Genomic DNA, 22,211 nt, shown 5'->3' on the forward strand with positions numbered 1-22,211 from the left:
GAAGTGTACTGGTAAGTGGATATCAGCATGCACACAGAGCTGTGCGACCACCACCCCCAGAAAGAGACCCCGGGCCCATGAGCACCCCTCCAGCCCCGGGCCTGGGGCTGTTCACCCCCTTTCTGTCTCCACGGACTGTCTCTTCTGCCTGCTTCATGTAAATAGGATCTCACACTCTTGGGCCTTCTGTGTCTGTCTTCTGCCCCTTAACATGTTTCCAGGGTTCATGTAACAAACATTAATTTTATAATGTGTTATTTGGAATTAATTAAAAGACAATTTAAAACCAAAATTTAATTTAAATTTCCCTGTATTTGTTATGTAGCTCCTGAAGTTATCAATAATGAACACTATACATTTAGTCCTGATTGGTGGGGACTTGGCTGTCTGATGTATGAAATGATTGAGGGACATTCTCCATTCAGAAAATTCAAAGAGAAAGTCAAGCGAGAGGAGGTGGACCGAAGAGTGAGGAAGGACACCGAGCAGTATTCGGACAAGTTTTCGGAGGATGCCAAGTCCTTCTGCAAGATGGTGGGTCGGGCTCGGGGGAGGTCGGCGTGGAACCCCTAGCTTATGGGATTGTTTCCACTAACAGTCTCTGCACTGGTCCTCACCGGGAAATGACGTGATCGGGCTTCCAACCAATGGAAGCAAAGTGGAGAAGTACCTTATTTGATTTCTCAAGAGATTCTCCTGAGAGAGAAGAGTGGTGCCAAGGTCACTCATTTCCTGTGAAACTGAAGATCAAACAGAGCCTTGTTTCTTAGGAAGAGTGAGGTTTTTTCCTTCTGCCCATGTTTCTTGTTTCTTCCTCTTTAACTGGCTGCCAGGGGTCGTGGTCATGATAGACACCCCAACTTGATGGGCCGCCACGTGTCTCCCATTTTTCTGGATGCGTTAAGGGCCCCATGAGGCTGTGTGTCACAGCGGGGAGAAGAGGACGGAGGTTGTGGGGCTGGGGGCAGGCAGAGCCGTGGTTGGACGATGGGGGCCAGAATCATGGTGGGTTATGGAAGGATGTGGAAAGGGGGCTCAGGACAGAGTCAGGAGGCTGGAGGCAAAGGTGTGAGCACTTCTTGTTGTAGCCATGGCCCCTCTCACCAGAGCTGGAGAGTTGGGAGCACAAGGAGAGGAAAGCAGGGCTGGCTGGTCATGAAGAGTCAGGGGGAGAGTGGAGGAGGTGGTGGGGACAGAGGCCATGGAGAGGCAGGCCGTAGGTCCCCAAGTGGGTGCCTGCTGGAACCTGCAGTTGCTGTACCCATTACTGAAAACGTCAGTAACTTAGGTGAGTTGTTGGTGGCTGGAGATAAAGATTTTGTTTCCCCTTCCCTGTTGGTGCCAAATGTGGAATGATGAGTGTTAGTGGCCTGTCACAAGCTGGGGGACCAGGCTGGCCTTCCCTCCCATCTGCTCATTCTGCATGGAGCTGGCGGTTCTTAGCCAGCTCCTCCATGGCTAACAGCATTTGGGCCACGTTGCTATTCGACCACATGCTGGCCACCTGTCGGATACTCTGATAAGGGCTACAGGAAATAGAAGTTGGAAGTAAAGCCTGCCCCCAAGGAGCTCACAGTTCAATGGCAGGCCTAGAACAAACACAAAAAATAACTATAGTGAAAAAGCAGAATTTGAGGGGTGCCATTAACAAGAGAGAAACAAGGTCTCAAGGGTTTTCAGGATGGGGAGATGCTGTGTTCTGGTTAGGGTGCTAGGGAAGACAGGCAGTGCCTGGGTGAGAACCAGGGCTGGGCCTCGGAGCTCAGGGGCCACATCTCAGCTCCCTGTGCCCGACTTCCCTGTCCAGCCTCTGGTTTCTTGTCTGACATGTGCATGGTGATAGCCTCATCCTCACAGGCTCACTGGGAAGGGCTGATGCGGGAGCCGGTGTGACTGGCCGGCTCTTTACATGGATCCAAACAGGTGGCCAGAGCAGCTCCTGACGTGTGGACACCTGTCTGTAGTTTGGAAAGCTCTTTGATAGGTTATCTCATCTGACCCTCAGAGTGGACTTCTAAGGGGTTTTCTTAGCCTCACAGTTGGAAAATTAAGAATGTGATTTTTTTTTTAAGATTTTATTTATTTGTCAGAGAGAGTGAGCACAGGCAGACAGAGAGGCAGGCAGAGGCAGAGGGAGAAGCAGGCTCCCTGCAGAGCAAGGAGCCCGACGTGGGACTCCATCCCAGGACGCTGGGATCATGACCTGAGCCGAAGGCAGCTGCTTAACCAACTGAGCCACCCAGGCGTCCCGAATGTGATTTAAAAAAAAAAAAAAAAGATTTTATTTATTTTAGAGAGAGAAAGAGAGAGTGTGGGTGTGCATGAGTGTGGAGAGGGGCAGAGGAAGAGAGAGAAGCAGACTCCCCGCTGAGCACGGAGCCCTCAGCCCTGAGATCATGACCTGAGCTGAAATCAAGAGTTGGCGGCTTAACTGACTCACCCAGGTGCCCTTAGAGTGTGATTTCTGTGACATCCCATAATGGAGTGTCAATGGGCCAACTTGAACCCAGGCGTTCTGATCACAAGTCCCAAGGCCTTCCGAAGGGGTGTGTTAGCAGCAGGGTTGATGATGGAGTCCTAGAGCCCCTGGGCTCTAGGGATTGTGTTTGGCATCACACGGAATTCTCAGATCTGTTTTTAATGAGCAAAGCATGCTAAGAAGACCCCACTGAGCGAATCTTGTCGAGCCCTTGCCTGGTGAGGTGCGGGGGCTACAGCAGCCAGTGGGAGTCCCATGGCCCTGCCTCTGGAGACTTGGGTCCTGCAGGAGGGACGGGCCCTGAGCACTCACCCAGGTGATGGCATCACAGCCAGGCGAAGGGTATTCTAGACAGAGGGCATGGTATGTGTACCGTCAAGGAGGTGAGAAAGGGAGGGTGTGTGCTGCATCCAGAGTCCACCCAGCAAAGGCTGCAGGAGCGTGCAGGCCGGTGCACACATGTCAGATGCAGAACGTGCTCAGTCCTGTGCCTGCAACTTTGGTTTCTCTACAGAAGAGCGGTGGGTGCAGGCCAAGGTGGGCAGACTTCTCTCTGAGTGGCCAGATACATAGGCTTGGCAGGTCCCTCACACAGATGTTGGGCTCCCACGGTAAGGCAACAGCACGGACCAGCCTGTGTTGTGCTAAAAGTTCCTTGCCCGAGGTAAGGCAGCTTCCCCGCCACACCTGTCCTGTGTTGCTTTGGGCACAACCAGATCCCTTGGACTGATGATAACTGTGGACGAGGGCCTATTTGGTGAAACTTATGAAAGTATGAGTAAGGAATACTCTTGAAAGAGATGCTGTCTGTTCATTTTAAGAATATATAATTTCTAAAACTTGATTTGCCAAATTTTTGTCTCATCTGAGCTCCTTAGAGATCTACTTGATGAGTAGATTAAAATAGCTTCTAACTGTAAACGTAACTTACCATTAAAATGTTATCTGTGAGGGCGCCTGGGTGGGTCAGTTGGTTAAGCATCTGCCTTCGGCTCAGGTCATGATCCTGGAATCTCAGGATCAAGTCCAACCTCAGGCTCCCTGCTCAGCGGGAAGTCTGCTTCTCCCTCTGATCCTCCTCCACCTTGTGCCCTCTCTCTCTCAAATAAATAAAATCTTTAAAAAACAGAATAAAATAAAATGGTATCTGTGAAGTTTTTGACAGTATTTCTTTTTAAAGAGCCCCCTCATTTTTACATGGGTGGAACTTTTTTTTTTTTTTTTTTTTTTTTTTTGCCTTAAGGGGTTTACCTAGCTGACCTTTATTTATTGGTTAGCTCAAAGGCTATTATTATATTAGTTTCCACTCATTTTTGAAACCTCATATATTCTAAATTCGTGAGATCTGAATTAAGGAGGTTTGGTTGAATCTTTGAAATTTGAGTAACTTTGGGGCACCTGGGTGGTTCAGTCAGTTGAGCGTCTGCCTTCGGCTCGGGTCATGATCCCAGGGTCCTGGGACTGAGTCCTGCATTGGGCTCCCTGCTCAGTGGGGAGCCTTCTTCTCTCTCTCTGCTTGTGCTCGAACTCTCTCTCTCTCTCTGTCTCAAATAAATAAATCTTAAAAAGAAAGAGAAATTTGAGTAACTTTGTTTAGAGAGAGACACTCTTTGTTACCCCTGATTCTTTGCTTATTATTATGGAGACTTTCCGAGTTCTCTCTCCTTTCCTAGGAGCCTAAATTGACTCCATTTCTGCCTCTTGCTCAGTTACTCACCAAGAATCCCAAACAACGGCTGGGCAGCAAAGCAGGAGCAGTGGAAGTGAAGGCTCACCCTGTGTTTAAGGACATTAACTTCAAGAGGCTGGAAGCAAATATGTTAGAGCCACCATTCTGTCCTGATGTAAGTATGTTGCCCAGACAGGAGCAGGCTGTCCAAGAAAATAGGTCCACGGAAGCCTGTGATTTTCCAGCAGGTAGAGAACCGTGGGTGCTGCCTGGCTGTGCTTCTGCTCGGGTGCTCCCTCCCAGCCCCCAGCCACTCATCACACGGTCCTCACAGGTCCCCCCAGGCCTTTCTGGCAGCCGATCCTGGCTCTGCCATGCTCAGAGCCCCGGTACCACCCCACATCCTCCTTGCCGGGCCCTCTTGGCCTTCAGTGTGACAGAGTCCCCTATCTTGTGTCCTCATCACCATGCCCACCTCTTTAGTCTGGGAAGCCCTTCCCTGCTCCGTGCCTCCAAGGTCCGGGCTCCACGCTGTCCACAGGGAGTCCTGGGGGTCACTGAAGCCTCCTGTGAGCCTGCCGTGGGGCCAACTCAAGGGCAGTGTCCGTGTGCTCAGCACAGGGCCCCGCCTGGGTCAGTGCTCAGTGGGAACACCTGCAGGCAGGAAATTCCTGTTGAGCAAGGCAGAAATGCACAGACAGCAGTCTGGACTCTCTCCTTAACATCTCCAAAAGTGCGGAGATAATTCTGCAGGAGATGATGGAACCGAGGTGTACGATAAAAACATCCTTAGTTGTACAAGTCGGGACTGACTATGTTTTTAGATTCCAGTGTATTGTGGTAGTACTGCCTTCCTTTGAATCAGTTCACACATGACATTATTTACTGAGTGCCTACCACCTCCTACGCATAGAACGAGCTGTGAGGACCCCAGGGGGCACAAGGAAGCAAGGTCTTGCTGTTGTGACGCTCGCTCCAGCCTGCAGACACAGGCCGCGAACAAAGGACACAGAGCGAACCCCTGGATGGGGATGCTTCACCCCAGGGACTTGACAGGGGCAGTGGGGTCTGAGAGGAGCAGGGAAGGCAGTCTTCCCCAGGGAGTGGTAAAGACTCCTCTTGCTGTGCTCAGAGGCCTGGGGCAGGGCCTGCCAGGTCACTGCCCTGGGGCTCACATTCTGGGTATTCTACTGAATGTAACCAGAGGAACCGTGGGGGCCTGAAGACAGGTAAGTCCCGAGGTCATGGGTCAGGCAGTCTTGTCCAAGGTTGGGGGCAGGACGAGGTTCTTGGCCTTCAGCCTTGGTGCAATCCTCACCAGCCTTCCCCTGGACTGTATCCTGAGCGGGGCCCCCACTTGCTTCCATGGCCCCGCTGTGTGGGGACTGAACGGGTAGCAGCTGCTTGGAGATGTGCCGACTGGTGGCCTATGGAATGTCCCCTCTTGGACCAGGCAGGTTCCAGCAGGAGGGCAGGGCATTTCTCAGAACTGCCAGTGCCTCTTGCACGATCATGGTTGGACTGGTAGCTGGACTCCTGTGTTTTTTGTTCTTGATTTCCAGGAGCACAGGAGGCTGCACAGAGGGGGCCATGGTCCAGGCTCGGACATGCCCTGTTGGCTTGCCCCTGAGGGCTGCAGGTTCACGGTGGGTGGTGCAGGCTGGGACTCCTATCCCAGAGGTGCGGCTGGAGGCCACTAGATGAACTCCAACAGGAGGTCAAGAAGCGGGATCTGCACTTTTTCACTTAGACTTGCATGGGGCACATCATGTGACAAGGCCATGGCCCCGCTGTGTGGGGACTGAACGGGTAGCAGCTGCTTGGAGATGTGCATGGGTCCAACAGCCCTTTTCCCCTCCCTGGCCTGTCACGCATTCTCCACTGCAGGAGAGGGAAGGGTGAGGGCCTCTGGAGGGTTGTCGCCAAAGGGCGTGCACAGGGTCTGTGACCCAGGAGAGCTCCTGAGAGTGAGGGAAAGGCTTCAAACAGCGTGAATGAGTCCATTTCACACCTGCGGTGTTCTTAGTCACTAAGGAGATGGAGAAGGACTCCAGTATTCCCAGAGGCCAATGCCTCGTCATTGTTGGTGCACAGCCGCAGGCCATTTACTGTAAGGACGTCGTGGATATCGAGCAGTTCTCCACGGTGAGAGGCGTCTACCTGGACACTGCTGACGACACTTTCTACAGTCAGTTTGCTACGGGCTGTGTCTCCATCCCCTGGCAGAACGAGGTACTGCTGGTTTATCCTGGCTACGGCGCCCGGAAAGTTGTGCCTGCCCGTGTGCATGTGTGTGCCCGCGTGTGTGCACATATGTGTGTCGGTGCTGTCCCAGTCCCTGCACGGGAGAGGGAAAGTTCGCCATCCTGGGCCCCACTTTCGAAGTGGGACTGGCTGGCACCCATCTCTTACCAGCTCTGGGGGTGCACTGGGAGGGAGGAGGAGGAGGCTGCGTTGCCTGTGCCCTGAGCTGAGTGTAGGGCGGAACGTGGTGGACTGACCTCATGGGGTCTCTCTTCTTCTCTGTTCTTCTCTTACATGGGCACAGATGATCGAATCGGGTTGTTTTAAGGACATCAATGATGTGGAGCCTGAAGAAAATATGGTGTTGAATGTAGAAGAGAAAACACGATACCCGGTTTCCAAAACGAAGAGAAGCTTCTTCTACAGACTCTTCAGGAGAGGGGTAAGGGTAACAAGCATTCTATTACATCGGGGTTTTTTTAATGGGAGGTGTTCAAAGAAAAGAAATATTTCACCAAGGTAAAATCTTTCTTTTCTCAGCTTTCTTATTAAGACATTTCACATAATTTAAGAGCTCTCACTCTATGGTGCGATTTGAGACCCACCAGAAAAATCCTCACTATGTCGTTTGCTTTCGGTATGAAGACCCTGTTCTGACACGCAAAGGACAAACAGCTCTGGGGGTTGCGTAGACCGGTCATGAGCAACTGGGTCATGTCAATCACTGCCCTCCTGCTCCGACTTGGCTGCTGCCCCGTCGCAGGCCTTCTGTCACACGGAACATGGAAGCAGGAGGCTTAGCATGTTTTTCCTAGTGAACTGTCTCTCCCTACAAGAGTGCGTCGCCCTGCTTCGTACCCTGTGGTTGTCCACTAACATTCAGTCCATCTTTGTTCAGTATGAAAAGCAAGCCTTAGGCGGGGAAGGTCTGTGAGGGTGTGTCCACCGGGACCATACTTCTTCGGAGAACAGGGGCCAAGTGTGGGTTCGCGCCTGGGTCTCCCGGGCAGCCAGGCTCCCCGCACTCAGGAAGTCCTGCCCAGACATGCTCTGCGCAGGCTCGACCTGTGCAGGGGGCACCAGATGGGGACTCCGCAGCCGCGGATGGCATGCTGCCAGCTGAGCCACGTGGCACCACTGCCCTCGTTCCCCTGCAGCACTCAGCTCAGGTCCTGTAATCGCGTTGCGTGTGCAGCAGAGAAAGCGAATCTGAGACACTGTGTGTGTATGTGTGCGTATGCATGTGAACTGAGCATCCTCCGAACCATGGGGGGCGTGAGAGGAAGTGTGGAAGTCAGCCTTAGTACCAGTGCCCCCGCCCCGTGGCTGTCACCTTGCGCGTTCACTGCCAGGGAGCAGAGCAGGCGCATGTTGGCTGACTGACCCCGCGCTCTGCCATGTTGCAGGGCTGCATTAGCAGTGGCCCCAGCGAGAAGGAAGAGCTGCCCACCAGTCTGTGACCACAGCCGCAGAGCCCGACCCCGTGTCGAGGAGCCCACGCTCAGCGTTCTGTCCTGTCCGGAGCCGCAATAAATACGTGTCACAGCCTAACATGGGCCACATGCGTCTTCAGATTTCTGTGTTCATACCTGAGTCGTGTTGGCACCAGAGCTGGGCTGTAGGAAAGGGCACTTGAGGACCGCCCCGGTACCCAGAAGCCCCAGGTGTGGACATTGAGTGGCGGGGGCTCGTCCCACCTGTGCCCACAGAGGTGGGGAGGAGTAGGCTGGGGCATCAGCCTAACAGTGTCCAGGGCCAAGAGTCCTGTTCTTCCCCCTAGAGTGTCCTCCGGTGCCCAGCGTGGTAGGAGGCAGGAAGGGTCCTGCTATCCCCAGAAGTTCTTGGCCCATTTGCATCCACACTGACATCTGCTCACTCACTGAGATTCTCGTGGGTGAGGTGTGCATGTTCGTGTGTGTATACCTTTGTGGCATTCCTGGACATGGGCTGAGAGAGGGTGTGTGCAGGACCCCGAGCCAGGGCTTGGCTGTTGGTAGCCTGGGGGTCTGTGTGGCACCTCCCGGCCTGAAGCACAGGGGAAGATGGGGCTGGGAGCCCCCTGTGCTTGGGCTGGGGGTGAGGACCCCCCTCTCCAGCCCTGGTGGGTGCTTAGCAGTTGAGGAGCTCGCTTCCCACACAGGCTAAGGGATGCTAGGGTTCCGGGGTCAGTAACTCTTTCCCTCAGCCAGGGCTGCCAGAAAAGGAAGGTGGAGCCCCTTCCCCGTGGTGGGTATGTGGGCTCTGTTGCCTAGGGAGGGGTGTTGACACCCGCAGGCCTTGTGAAGACCAGGGGTGTGGTCTGTAGATTCTGTGGGCAAATGGCCCCAAGGTGCAGAACCCAAGCTTCTCCTGGATCTGTGTGTACGAGGCCTGCAGCAGGGGTGGGGTGAGAAGCCAGTCCTCTGCAACTTTCATTGAACAGCAAAGACTTGGTCTGGATCAGAGACCCCGCCATACTGCTGCATGCCGGAGAGTGAGCCAGGATCAACCACGTGCCTGGGTTCAGTGTTGCTGTCCTGCAGCCACAAGTCCCCAGCCACGTGAACCCAGATGGCGCTTCCAGGAGTGCCAGTGTCATCTGCACGCATGCTCTGGTCTGTCTAGAGGGCAGCAGTGCTGGGGCCAGGCTCTGCAGGGAAGCACCTGGGGTCGTGCCCTTCGAGACCATAAGAAGTTGATCCTCAGCTTGCTCTGTTCCCAGATGGGGAGAGGGAAGAGTGACCTTGGGGCTCGGGCCTTTATTTTAGGGATGGCTTCTCTTCTGATGGGAGCTCATCTCAGTTTAAAGACAGCAGGAGGTAGGGACGGAGACCCAAGGCCTTCGGCAAGCATTTGGTAGAACATCTGGTATGTGGTACCTGCTCAGTAAATCTGTCGGGAATTGTGGACAACTAATAAATGCTCACCCTGAGCAATGCAGGCAGGTTTAAAGAAAATAGAAATCACCTGTATTCCTACCACCTGCTTATATTCGAAGACTTTTCAGACCTTCTGTTACCAGTGTGGACACGGGGGCAGTGGTGCGCTTGTCTGCCCGGTTCCTGCCCAGTCACCACGGGGTGGAGGGCCCTGGCTGGGAAGGAGCCTGGGGGGCCCATCTGTGCCCATAGGGCACAGCTCCAGGAACCAGTGAAGGCCTTTGCCAGCCCCCGCCCCCGGTTTTTTTCTGCTTAAGCTAGTCTGAGTTGAGTGCCCCCGTGCTCAAGGGAAGAGTAAGACAGTGAATCTGGGAAAGGATTTTACGAGCTGGCACCTTTATGTATTGATCTGTAATTGTCTTCCCCCTCTGGTTAGAAGCAAGCACATATTTTTTTAAGGAGAGTTTTGAAATTAAAGCGTACACAATGAAAAATTCATCTTTAGTATCAGCAATTATCCAAAGATAATCCCTATCAGCATTTTATTCTATATGTAATCTGTATTTATTTATTTCTTGCCATTTATTTATTTTTCTAAAGGTTTATTTATTTATTTATTTGACGAGAGAGTGAGAGAGAGAGAGAGAGAGAGATCACAAGTAGGCAGAGAGTCAGGCAGAGAGAGAGGGCGAAGCAGGCTCCCTGCTGAGCAGAGAGCCCGATGTGGGGCTCGATCCCAGGACCTTGAGATCATGACCTGAGCTGAAGGTAGAGGCTTAACCCACTGAGCCACCCAGGCGCCCCATATTTCTTGCCATTTTGTTTAAATATATCTGTCTCCTTAATCTTTTACTGCACATTTAGGACAACAGTTATCAAACAATCCAAACAATTGTTGCTTCCAGCTTCCTTGTTATTAGAAATACCCATGGGATGGACAGCCCTGTACCTATATGTTTGTGCACATCTGTGATAATATTTTTAGGGTAGATTCGTAGCAGGGAATCCCTTGGTTAAAATGTATGAACAGGGGTGCCTGGGGGGCTCAGTCGGTGAAGCGTCTGCCTTGATCCCCAGTCATGATCTCAGGGTCCTGGGATCGAGCTTAGCGGTGGGTCTCCTCCCTCTTGTTCTCTCTCTGTGATCTCTCTTGCTCTTGCTTTTTCTCAAATAAATAAATGAAATTAAAAAAAAAAGAAGTGTATAAATAGTTGGCTTAAACCCTATGAGAAAGAGCTAAAGGGATTAAAGGAGGCTCTGTCTGGCAGGCGTTTCCCCTGGGATGGGCAGCAGTGGGCGGAAGGAAAGCTCTTGTCCATAGCACTGTGTCTGACTTATTCCTTTGACCATGTCTGTGTATTATTAAGATAAAAATAAACATTGCATTATGAAAATTATTTGTTTCCCAAAATAAAGCACAATTACACTCTAAAAAAGACATGCGGGCATTTTTAAAAAATATATTTTATTTATATATTTGACAGAGATCACAAGTAGGCAGAGAGGCAGGCAGAGAGAGAGGAGGAAGCAGGCTCACTGCTGAGCAGAGAGCCTGATGCAGGGCTCTATCCCAGGACCCCGGGATCATGACCCAAGCCAAAGGCAGAGGCTTTAACCCACTGAGCCACCCAGGCGCCCCTGTGTGGGCATTTTAAAAGAATATATGTTACGTACCCATGTGAACAAATTACCCTTCTAAAAAAATTTTTTTTTAAAGATTTTATTTATTTATTTGACAGACAGAGATCACAAGTAGGCAGAGCAGTAGGCAGAGAGGGAGGGAAGAAGTCAGGGGGAAGCAGGCTCCCCACTTAGTAGAGAGCCCAATGCGGGGCTCGATCCCAAGACCCTGAGATTATGACCTGAGCTGAAGGCAGAGGCTTAACCCACTGAGCCACCCAGGCACCACTACCCTTCTGAAAATTTTAAAAAATTTCCTCTCCTACCAAAAATGTCTAACAGCTCCCTGTTAGTTTCACCAAAAGCTAGATTTTTGTCTTGGTGAAGAGTTTCATTGAAACAAAGAATTTCTTTTTCTTTCTTTTTCCTGTGGTAAAATATACATAAAATTTACCCTTTTAACATTGTTAAGTGTCCAGTTCAGTGGCATTAAGTACATTGATGTGGCCATGCAGCCATCCCCACCATCTGTCATCTTGTGAATCTGACACTCTGTCCTCCCTGAACACTAACTGTCCATTCTCCCCCAGGCCCCTGGCGCCCACCATCTCCCTTCTGTCTCTTTGAATTGGACTTCCCCCAGGAACCTTCTATAAATGGAATCATATAGTATTTGTTCTTCCATGACTGGCTTATTTCACTCAGCGTAATGTCCCCAAGGTTCCTCCATGTTCTAGCAGGCATCAGGATCCCCTTCCTGTTAAAAGCTGGCCCACATTCTGCCATGTGGATGGACCCTGCTGTGTCTCATCTGTTCATCTGCTGATGGGCCCTCAGCTGTTGTGAGTCATGCTGCTGTGTGCAGTGTAGCAATACCTCTTTGAGACCCTGCTTCCAGTTCTCTCAGGTAAAGACCCAGAAGTGGAATTGCTGGGTCGTATGGGAGTTCCATTTTTAGTTATTTGAGGAAATGCCATACTATTTCCCAGAGCGGCTACAGCAGCTTGCACTCCCAACACCGCAGAAGCTTCCTGTTTCCCATGTCTTCCTGAACATGTCATTTCTAATGGCTCCTTGACATTGTTCTAATACACAAGGTACAAAGGCTTTTACCACTGCCTCGTTGTTGGATGTCGACGTCGTTTCATCTTTTCGATATTAACATTGCCTCAGTAACATTTTTGGGCCTCCATCTTTGAATGCCTATCTAACAATGTCGTCCCCAGAGCAGCCCTCCTAAGGCCATGCTAAGTCAAGTGGTTTGCATCCTTTCATCTTTTGATGGGTGCTGCCAAGTTACTCTTCAGGGAAGTAATTCAGGATTTGTCATAACTAGCAGTTTTTGGAAGTCCTGTTTCCCTGTGTCCTTACCAGTCCCCATGAGCACGCTCTCTAATCTTTGCTCGCCCTCTTAGGCTCCTACTGAACCTCGAGTGTACTCAAAACCTGCCGTGAGCACTCGCCTCAGCTGCATCGTCAAGGTCAGGATGCAGGGATCCGAACACAGCATGGGATCACAGGCCGCCTCCCCTCCTGGGTCTGTGGTTTCCTGTCTAGGGAGCGAGGCATGTGGAGTGAGAAAGATTTCCCTTTAACTCATTCTCTGAAGTCTTAAGATTCCCTTCTCTTATATCCCGACTCTGAATTGAGCCCTTCTCAGGCCTTCTGCTCAACCAGGCTCTGGCCCCTTTCTCTTTGACTTCTGTGTATTCTTCTTCTTCTTCTTTTTTTTTTTTCTTTTAATTTACTTGACAGAGATCACAAGTAGGCAGTGAGGCAGTCAGAGAGAGAGGAGGAAGCAGGCTCCCTGCTGAGCAGAGCGCCTGATGCAGGTTGATCCCAGGACCCTGAGACCATGACCTGAGCTGAATGCAGAGGCTTTAACCCACTGAGCCACCCAGACGCCCCGCTGTGTGTTATTCCTCTTAACTGCAGGTAGCTGAGTATTTAACTGAAGTTCTCTGAACACTCTTCTTTATCATCAAGACATATTTCTTCCCCTTCTCCATGGGAGTGGGAGCCCAGTGGAGAGCCCACTCTGTGCCCTGGGGGTGGGTCTGCTTGTTCTGTCATGACCCGGCAGCTCCTGAAGGCACAGTTTTAAATAGGACGTGGAATTTCCAATGTTGATCATCTAGTAAGGGGACAACTGGATGTGAAAGGTTTTGCTCAGGAAAGAACAGAACTGTCCTAGTGGAAGGAGTATGACACCCCATGTAGACCTTGCTTATTAACACAGCAGTCAATGCCAGCCAGGTAGATTCAAGAAGTCTTCCTGACCCTCCTCCCCAGGCTGGAGCTTTTAGCAGGAAATCGACATGATCGTAACTTTACGATGTTCTTAGTTTAGTTATAAGGTCATCAAGAACCAGGGCCTTGTCTTAAGTACATCTGGGCTGCTGTAGCAGAACACCCTGAACCTGGCAGCTTATAAACAACAGAAATGTGTTTCCCACAGTTTTGTCCTTACATGGCTGAGAGCAGAGAGGGGAAGCGAGGTCTCTCTTGACCCAGCCATGGGGGGGTCCATCCTCTTGATCTCATCTAATCCTAATTATCCGAGTCATGGACAGTTAAGTGAACCAAAGAAAATCCTGAAAAAGACCTTCATCTCATTCATGGATACTAAATTACCAGGGTCCTGAGAGCCTATAACCAAGAGCATACTAAGGGGGCAGAGATAAAAGGAATGAAATCAGCCAAGGACAAAAATGAAAATAAACCAGAAGGAATCAGGATCAGAGAGAAAATGAGAGATACTCTGACTTTACATTCTTTGAAAGATGCATTTTAAAGACATCAAGAGTCCTGTAGTATAAATTTGAATTAATGTGTACCTATAGCCACCGAACTGTCCACTTAGGAATGGCTAAAATGGTTCTGTGTATTTTAATACAATAAGAATGAATTGAAATATAAGCTCCTAATTTCCCCACTCTGTTCTCTGAAAGGCCCAGAAGCAATGACGCCCCCACAGTGATGAGCACACCTGGCTCCCAGTTCTTGGCTTCTAAAGACCACTCTCCCCTCCAAGGAGTCAGGGCTTCTTAGAGAAGTGGCTGATTCCAGGTTTGAGAAGGGGAGGATGGGCTGGGAGCATCATGCTGTGACATAAAACAAGAAAGTGCTCAAGGAATGATGGAATGTGGCAAAGGGACACAGGAACTACCTTGAAGGGGCATCTGTTGAACTGGGGACAATTTGAGCTTCAACAAAAGAATTATGATGAAACTGGTTATGACATATAATTTTTAAGATTCAGAGGAGAAAAGGAAGGGAATGGTTGGATGTGGTATGGGGGAGGAGAGCTCTTCCTCAGAGAGAAGTGTGAGGAGCTTAGGGCAGAAGAAACAAGGGAGTTGCAAGAGACACCACTTCTTAACTCCCAGCCTGAAAGATGACTTAGGCTGGGGTCGACCAGGGATGCCAGACCCATGGGTGGAAGGCTTCCAGGTGGCAGGACATTATCAGAGGTCCAGAGAACTGTAGGGAACCACCACCAAGAACTTATTATGGAGGAAAACGTGCCTTCATGGTGGGGAGATCTGGCAGTCACCACCTTTACTGAGTGACCAAACCCAGCCCCCCAAAGACAATGGACTCCAGGACAAGACCCACCTGTGAGGCCTCCTTCCTAAAGGGCCAGGTGGATTCTAGCTGACCTCACACACCACAGCCATCCCATAAAATATGCGACTCACATATGTCATCTTTAGAAAGTAAAAATAAACTGCTTTGAGTCATCTTGTGTTTAATGCAATATACCCAAATATTATCTCTACATGCCATCAGTATACACAGAATGAGATGCTTTACATTGTTTTGTATGAAGTTATTTGAAATCTGGTGTATATTTTACACTTAACCGCACATCTTAATGCAGAATTATTACCTTTCAAATGCTTGATAGCCACATGTGGCCAAAGTGTGGGGCTATGCTCCCTGTCATGGTGAGTGTCTGCAGGGACTCGAAGGGAACAGGGAGCACCTGGCTATATGTCCAGTGCTGGCTGAGTTTAGGCTCTGGGCAGTGGCTCTGCTGCTGAAAAGAACATCCTGTTCCCAGACATCTCTCACCAGGGATCGAGCATTCCAGAACTTCCAGAATGGGTATCAGCCAGACTTTCAAGCCCTTTCTGCTGGGAAGCCGACTGCTACCTCACAGATTGACCGTGATCCTTGGGGTCACCATCAAGAGGCAGGCTCATCTCTCCGTACACACTGAGACATGGGACAGTGCAAGTACAGAGAGCCAAAGACTGCAAGAAGATGCTAAAAGCAGACAGAGGGGCAAAAAGACACATTATGCTCAGAGGAGTGACCTTTAAACAACAACTGACTTCTCAACAGCCAGAACGAGAAGCAGAAGACAGTGCAATCCAAATCTTTCATCTGCTGCAGAAAAGTATCTGCCAACCTCGGATTCTATACCTATCCAAAAATCCACTGAGAATGAAGACAAAGTAAAGATATTTTCTGAAAAACTGAAACAGAGATTTCAGCAATAAAAGGTCCACTAAAAGCAACTCCATACAGTATTTTCCTGGCAGAGGAAAATGAGTCCAGAGGGAAGATTGGAGATGTAGGAGGGAAGGAAGAGTAAGAAAAAGGGTAAATATGGGAGTCGATTTAAACAAATGGGGATTGTGCAAACCAGCCCTGATTGTGTCTGTGTCCTCTGCGGTATGCATGTGTACTTACATAGAATTAAAATATGCAGCGATGACACTCTCAACTGGAAGAAGCTTCGGGGGAGACAGGCAGGAGCCACCAAGTCACCCTTGGGGGCTCCTGGCCCACTTGCCCTATTCCTTGTGGCTCTGCCTCATGCCCCATGGGCTCCTACCTGCTTTGGGGTTCAGAGTGGGTGCCTACCCACAGCTGCAGTACCCCATCTGTGGGGGCCACTGGGAGCTTTAAACATCTCCCTCTTGGGGCACCTAGGTGGCTCAATGGGTTATGCCCCTGCCTTCAGCTCAGGTCATGATCTCAGGAATCTGGGATCAAGCCTCGCATCGCATCGGGCTCTCTGCTCAGCAGGGAGCCTGCTTCCCTTCCCGCCCCCCACCCTTCCCGCCCCCCACCCCTGCTCTGCCTGCCTCTCTGCCTGCCTGTGATCTCTCTCTCTCTCTGTCAAATACATAAATAAAATATTTAAAAAAAACCTTCCCCCCTCCCTCTGCAGGATCACCACAGGTGTGTTGCTCAGCTTTCATTTCTAGCTCCCCACCCAAACCTATCTTTTTATATCCCCCCCCAAACAGTAACAGTTTTGTTGCAGAAGACTTGAAAAATACAGAAAGCGTAAGGATTAAGATATAAATCACCTATAATTTCCTTGTTCACAGAGAGTCACTGTTATAGACTTAATGACCAGATCCCTTTTCCATATATGTGTGGGTTGTTTTTATCTTTCTTTAAAAAAATTAAAATGGAGGGGTCCTGCCTTCCATGGCGGTCTGCTCATGCATTGCACACCTTTGTGTTATGAGTGCTCTCCTCAAACAGGATCTGAATGACTACATAGTTTCCCGTTATGTGGGTGTACCTTGATTCATATAGTCACTCCTTCAGTTTCCACGTTTTTGTTCCCAGTGTTGCTGTAGCCAGCGACCATCCTCACCCAGGTGTGTCCTGTCAGGAGGTGTCAGCATCTTGGATTATGACTGTATTTGGACATGGGGCCTTTATACAGAGGTAATCAAGATAAAATGAGGTCTTCAGTGGAGGCCCTCATCAAATATGGCTTGTAGGTGTTCTTATAGGAAGAAGGGATCAGGACCCAAACACACATAGAGAAAGACTACGGGAGGACAAGGGAGAAGACAGCTGTCTACAGGCAGGGAGAGAGGGCTGCACAGAACCACCCTACCCACGCCTGGATCTTGGACTTCCAGCCTCCACGACTGGAAGGGAACCAGCACGAAGGCCTTCGTGGTGGGAAGATCTGGAAGTCACCAGCCCGGTCCATTCAGCTTTGTTATGAGCAGCCCCAGCAAACTTACCCTTTGCTGTGTATCCAGCCACCTCCTGGCTTATCAACACACAGCACCGCAGCCGACCACAGCTGCTGCGGGTCAGGACTCCAGGCACAGCGCCACTGCAAAGCCTGCAGTCAGGTACAGCCCTGCTCACCCAGAAACTCGACCCGGCCAGGACCCACTCCAAACATGTGGTATTGGCAGGAATCCATTCCTTGTGTGCTTTTGGACTGAAAGCCCCCTGTTTCTCACTTACTGTTGACCACGTGGGCCTCTGCAACACAGACATGGCAGCCTTTGCTTCATGAACATGTACAGGCTAAGAAAGTGGCGGCCAGCAAGATGGAAGACTCCATCTTTTGTAAGCCAATCCCAGGAGCGCCACTTTGGCCTTATTTAGTTGGTTACAAGCAAGGGACCAGGATCAGGCCACACTCAAGTGGAGGGGACTATCCAAGGGCACAAATAGCATCAGTATCACGAGGGATCACCAGACTGTCCTGTCTGTGGACCACAGCTCAGGACAGCCTGGAGCCTGGACACTGCGGCCTGCTGTCCCCAAAGTGTCAGGTAACGGGGATCTCGAGGCCGAGGCCGGTGGCATATTCTCTGATGTCCCTTTCCTGAAGGGGGCCCCGTCGCTATCCCCTCAGGGGCAATGCTTCTGTGGTACTGCCGGGCTTCCCTTTATCCCACTGCCTGGGACAACTGACCACAGTGAGAGAAGGTAGAGTTGTGGCTTGTGGTAACGGAGGAGAGGGGTGCCCTGAGCGGGATCCTGAAGGTTCATACCGTGTTCATCACCTGCACCACCCCCCCACCACAGCAGCTCTCTCTGCGACCAACCCACTCCCTGCATGGCGGGCGGGACAGCAGCCCCTCGATGACCGACTGTCCTCTGTGGTTCTCTGCTGGCTTACTGACCTCCCCTCCAGGGCGTGAGGCTCTGAAGCCCTGGACCCTTCGCCCGGGCGTGCCCCACCCTAAGCAGGAGGTGCTCTACAGACCTCTGCGGCAGGTGGCGGGGGGTGGGTGGTCCTCTCTTCGAAGGGCTGCCCGTTAGGGTCGGGCAGTGGTTCTTGTGGGTGGCGCCTCTCGGGTCAAGGCTGTGCGCCAGCCACAGCCTCTGCGGGCAGCAGGCACTGACCCGCAGGTTTTGGCCCCGTGCCTGCCCTAGGCCCTTCCTTGCCCTCCGCAGGCCGGCTCAGCGAGGGGCGGCGCCTGGGCTCCCTGCCTCCCAGACGCGCACCCTCGGGCTGGACTGGGCTCACGCACTCTGCCCTTCTTCCCCGCACGGCTGGGTCCCTCCCTCAGCGCTCGCCACGCTGGGGGTCTCCGGCTCCCACCCACCGCCCGTCCTCCCTGCGACCCCAGGCAGAGGCGACAAGAATATCTGCGCTGGGGAGACCTTCCTGGACGCGCCCCACCTCCGGCCCCCGCCCCGCGCCTCCCGGGGCAAGTGCTTCCCAGCTGCGACCCCTGCCGCACCCCGCCCCTTGGCCCGCCCCGCCCCGCCTTCTGCCCCGCAGAGCCCCGCCCCTCTCGCCCCTTGGCCCGCCCCGCCCCGCCTTCTGCCCCGCAGAGCCCCGCCCCTCTCGCTGTGCACTCTGCCCCGCCCCGTCCTCTACCCAGCCCTTTCCCCCGCAGGAGTTTTTCGCCGCCGCGCCCCCTACCCCGCCTCCCCACACCCCTCGCCCCCGCCTCGCCCCGCCCTCTCCGCCCCAGCCCCCCCTTTTCCCCGCCCCTGCCCCGCCGCGCCCCGCCCCTCTCGCCTTGCCCTCTGCCCCGCCCCCGTCCTCTGCTCAGCCCCTCTCGCCGCAGGGGTTTTCCCCGCCCCGCCTCCACCCAGCCTTCTGCCCCACCGCGCCCCCTACTCCGCCCCGTCCTCTCCGTCCTCCCCGTCCTCCGCCCCGCCGCGCCCCGCCTCTCCCGCCGTTAGTGTTTCCCTGCCGCGCCCCCTGCCCCGCCTCCCACCCTCCGCTCCGCCCCCTACCCCGCCCCGCTCCTTATCCCGTCCCGCCCTCCGCCCGCCCCGACCCGAGAGCGGTGCTGTGATCTCAGCAGCCAGGCTGCCCTGGGAGGCCAGCCCGCGGATGCGGGGGGCGGGCTGGCGCCTCGGCCAGCCATTGGCAGAGGTCGCCGCCACTGGCTGTCAATCCTGCCGGCCCGGCCTGGCCCCGCCCCGCCGGCGCAGCGTCGAGGGACGCACGGACGCGAGGGCTGCCGGGACGGGTCCAAGATGGCCGGGCGCCTCGGTTCCGCTCCTGTTGGCGGCGTCGAACCCCATTCATTGCCGCGCTGCTAAGCGGCGCCGCGGGTCGGCTCGAGGGCTCGGGTTCTGTCCCTGCGGGGCGGGAGGCCGCCATGGCGACCCTGGAGAAGCTCATGAAGGCCTTCGAATCCCTCAAGTCCTTCCAGCAGCAACAGCAGCAGCAGCAGCAGCCTCCGCCGCCGCCGCCTCAGCTTCCTCAGCCGCCGCCGCCGCAGGCGCAGCCGCCGCCGCCTCAGCCGCAGCCGCCCCCACCCCCGCCGCCCCCGCCGCCCCCCGGCCCGGCGGTGGCCGAGGAGCCACTGCACCGACCGTGAGTACCGGCCCGTTGCAGCTCCCGACCCCGCGGCCCCCGGACTCGGCGCGCACCGTCGCCCTTAACCCCGTGCCGGGGCCCTGTCCGGGTACGCAGAAGGGCACGGACCCCCGCCTCTCCCGGCGTGCGAAGTTAGGGGAGGAACTCTCTGCTTTGTATTTGCGAAGATCGGGCTGTGCCGTGAGCCTAGACCGTCACTTCCCTTCCCTCTCGGCGTCCCAGCGAGGGAGGGGCGCTGAGGTCCCGGACACCTCGCGACCAGCGGGGCTTGGGAGCCGGGGTGCTGGGAGGGGGTGATGACATCATGCCTGGAGGCCGCCGGGGGCGGGGATGGCGGACTGCGGACCCGGCCCAGCGGGATTCCGGTCCAGGGGGCTCTTGGCGCCGCGGGTACCTCGAAGCTGGCTTCCCGCATTCTCGAGGCGTGTCGGCTAGTCCGGGAATCGCACGGGTAGAGTCGGGAAGAGACCCTCTGTCTCAGCTCCAGATGATTTGCAGGCCCTTGAGTAGTGCGACCCAAGTAAGTGGGGAGTTGCTTAGGAGATCGTTATTAACACGCGAGAGAGAATAAAATTGACTTGAATCTTAGGAGGAGTCGGAGTTTAGTTTCCTGCCTGTCTTCAGCTGGACGTACAAACCGTTGCTGAGGGAGAGGTTAATTGCTGCTGGGGTGAGGATGCGCATTACACTAGCGCTGTGGTCCAGCTTGCTTGCGGCCCCCATGGGCGGCTCCTCTTTTCTTCTTTGGACACGGCCTGCTACTGTTTGAAAGCTAGGGTTCTGCTGCTTGGGCCTGGAGACCATACCTTCCAGCAGAACCCACGTGCTTTACCCCCGAAGTCTCCGCGAGGCCTTTCTCTCCCCTTGGGGCTTTGCATCCTCCATCTGGATGTGCACAAGGCGGCATTTAATAAGGACAGTGTTCAAGCGGCAGCCCCTTTAATAAGCTCCCTCTTATATTTATCCATTTATTTATTTAGGATTTTTAAAAAAGATTTTATTTATTTGACAGAGAGATAGAGGCAGCGAGAGAGGGAACACAGGCAGGGGGAGCAGGAGCGGTAGAGGGAGAAGCAGTCTTCCCGCCCAGCGGGAGGGGCTCCATCCCAGGACCCTAAGATCATGACCTGAGCTGAAGGCAGAAGCTTAGTGACCGAGCCACCCAGGTGCCATCCCTCTCATTTTTGGTAGTATTTTCTTACTCGTTATGTTTCTGATGTGATCCTTGCTATGTCCTGAGAGTTTAAATAGAAGATGAGAATTTGGGGAGTAATGTTGACTTATCTAAATTAGAAATAAAATTTATAAATAAATTAATTTTTCTTCTAAGAGGTGAAAAACCTGCTTGGGTGCTTAGAGAAAAACATTTTTTAAAAAAGATTTCATTTATTTTATTTAAGAGTGAAAGATCATGAGAGAGAGAGAGAGAGAGAGAGCGCACATGCAGGGGGAGGGGCAGAGGGAGAAGCTGGCTTTCTGAAGAGTAGGGAGCTGGATGCAATCCCAGGACCCCAGGATCATGACCTGAGCCCAGGGCAGATGCTTAACCAACTGAGCCACCCAGGCTCCACTGCCATCAGTTTCTTATGATGATTTGACAGAACCTGAATTTGCTTATCTTCAAAATATGGCTATAAAGACATTTCTTTCTCAAGCTGTCTTGACAAAAGTAGATAGATGCTGCTTTATTACCTTATTTTAAGGTATTATGTGATTGATTTATTTTAAAAGTATAATCTATTATTTTCATGTAAGTAGTACACTCCCATGATGCAAATTCTAAAATTACAAAAAGGTAATAATTAAAATGTCTCTCTCCCACTCCCTTCTCCTGAGTACCTAACTCTGTCCCCAAAGGCAAGCACTATTCTCCTTCCTCCTTGTGTATCCGTAGAGGTACAAACCATGCACATATGGAGACAGGTTTTAAGTTATTTAGAACAGAAGTATTTCAGAATAGTAAGCTCTAAAGCTTCTTAGCATGCTCTGAAATCAACTACATTGGCCTAATTGTAGTTATTTTAAATAAAATGCATAAATATCATATTTGTAGACACTTTGCCTTTGAGAAAGCAAGTGTTCATTAATTTTGAATAACAACTCTGCTTGCGAGTCTGGATTTTGGCATTTCTGTTCAGGTGCTTCAGCTAAAAAATCCATTTGCCAAAGTAGGAATTGTCCAAAAACAATTTAAGTGTCTGTTCTATTTTTATGGTTCTTCTCTGTTGTGTGGAGCTGCAGTGTCACAGCCGTGCGTGGGCTTCAGTTGAAGTGTCTGAGTGCCTGCTCGCTGCTCAGCATGGAGGGTGCAGGGGTGCCGGGGTGGACTGGCTACCGTCTCAGCAGGGTTGGCCTGCAGGGGGGTGCCGGGGCGGGGACGGTCCTAACTGGAATTATGAGGCAGTTGACATTTGCATTTGGTACTTTCTTACTGTCCTTCAGAGTCCCACCTGGTTTCCCCCTGACTTTAATTCTTCATTCCTTGGTAGATGTTTACTGAACATCTAAGGAATGCCTCTGTGGTCATAGCTGCAGGGTTGCAGCCTCAACAGATAAAGCTCTTGCCTTGTGAAATTTTCATTCAGGGAGGGACATAGATAGTAAACAAGATGGAAAAGTAAAACATGGGTTTATGAGAGAGTGGTAAATGAAGGAGGAGCAGCAAAGCAGGAAAAGGAAGTGGGAAATGATAAGGTGTTGATATTTTAGATAGGGTGTCCAGGGAAAGAGCCACTGAGATTGTGGCTTTTGAGTCAACACCTGGAGGGGGTCAAA

At 52.3% G+C, this 22,211-nt stretch overlaps 2 protein-coding genes across 7 annotated transcripts in view; both read left to right on the forward strand.

Annotated features, from left to right (window-relative positions):
- Positions 1 to 15,845, forward strand: part of GRK4 (G protein-coupled receptor kinase 4) — a 111,887-nt gene extending 96,042 nt beyond the window's left edge. For 2 of the 3 annotated variants that reach the window (XM_032333654.1, XM_032333655.1), the window contains 5 exons: positions 326 to 534; positions 4,189 to 4,323; positions 6,243 to 6,380; positions 6,697 to 6,834; positions 14,937 to 15,844. In XM_032333654.1, the coding sequence (XP_032189545.1) occupies positions 326 to 534; positions 4,189 to 4,323; positions 6,243 to 6,380; positions 6,697 to 6,834; positions 14,937 to 15,095 (779 nt within the window). In that variant the 3' untranslated portion in view covers positions 15,096 to 15,844. Of the gene's footprint in view, positions 1 to 325; positions 535 to 4,188; positions 4,324 to 6,242; positions 6,381 to 6,696; positions 6,835 to 14,936 lie in introns of all 3 variants that reach the window. The other variant, XM_032333653.1, reaches the window with a different exon arrangement.
- A 3,207-nt stretch (positions 15,846 to 19,052) lies between these two features.
- HTT (huntingtin) overlaps positions 19,053 to 22,211 on the forward strand; it is a 137,883-nt gene continuing 134,724 nt past the window's right edge. For 3 of the 4 annotated variants that reach the window (XM_032333674.1, XM_032333675.1, XM_032333676.1), the window contains exon 1: positions 19,055 to 19,433. In XM_032333674.1, coding sequence (XP_032189565.1) covers positions 19,216 to 19,433 — 218 coding nt within the window. In that variant the 5' untranslated portion in view covers positions 19,055 to 19,215. Of the gene's footprint in view, positions 19,434 to 22,211 lie in introns of all 4 variants that reach the window. The other variant, XR_004283340.1, reaches the window with a different exon arrangement.

The sequence above is a fragment of the Mustela erminea genome, chromosome 2 (genome assembly GCF_009829155.1).
Source record: "Mustela erminea isolate mMusErm1 chromosome 2, mMusErm1.Pri, whole genome shotgun sequence".
NCBI classification, from domain to species: domain Eukaryota; kingdom Metazoa; phylum Chordata; class Mammalia; order Carnivora; family Mustelidae; genus Mustela; species Mustela erminea.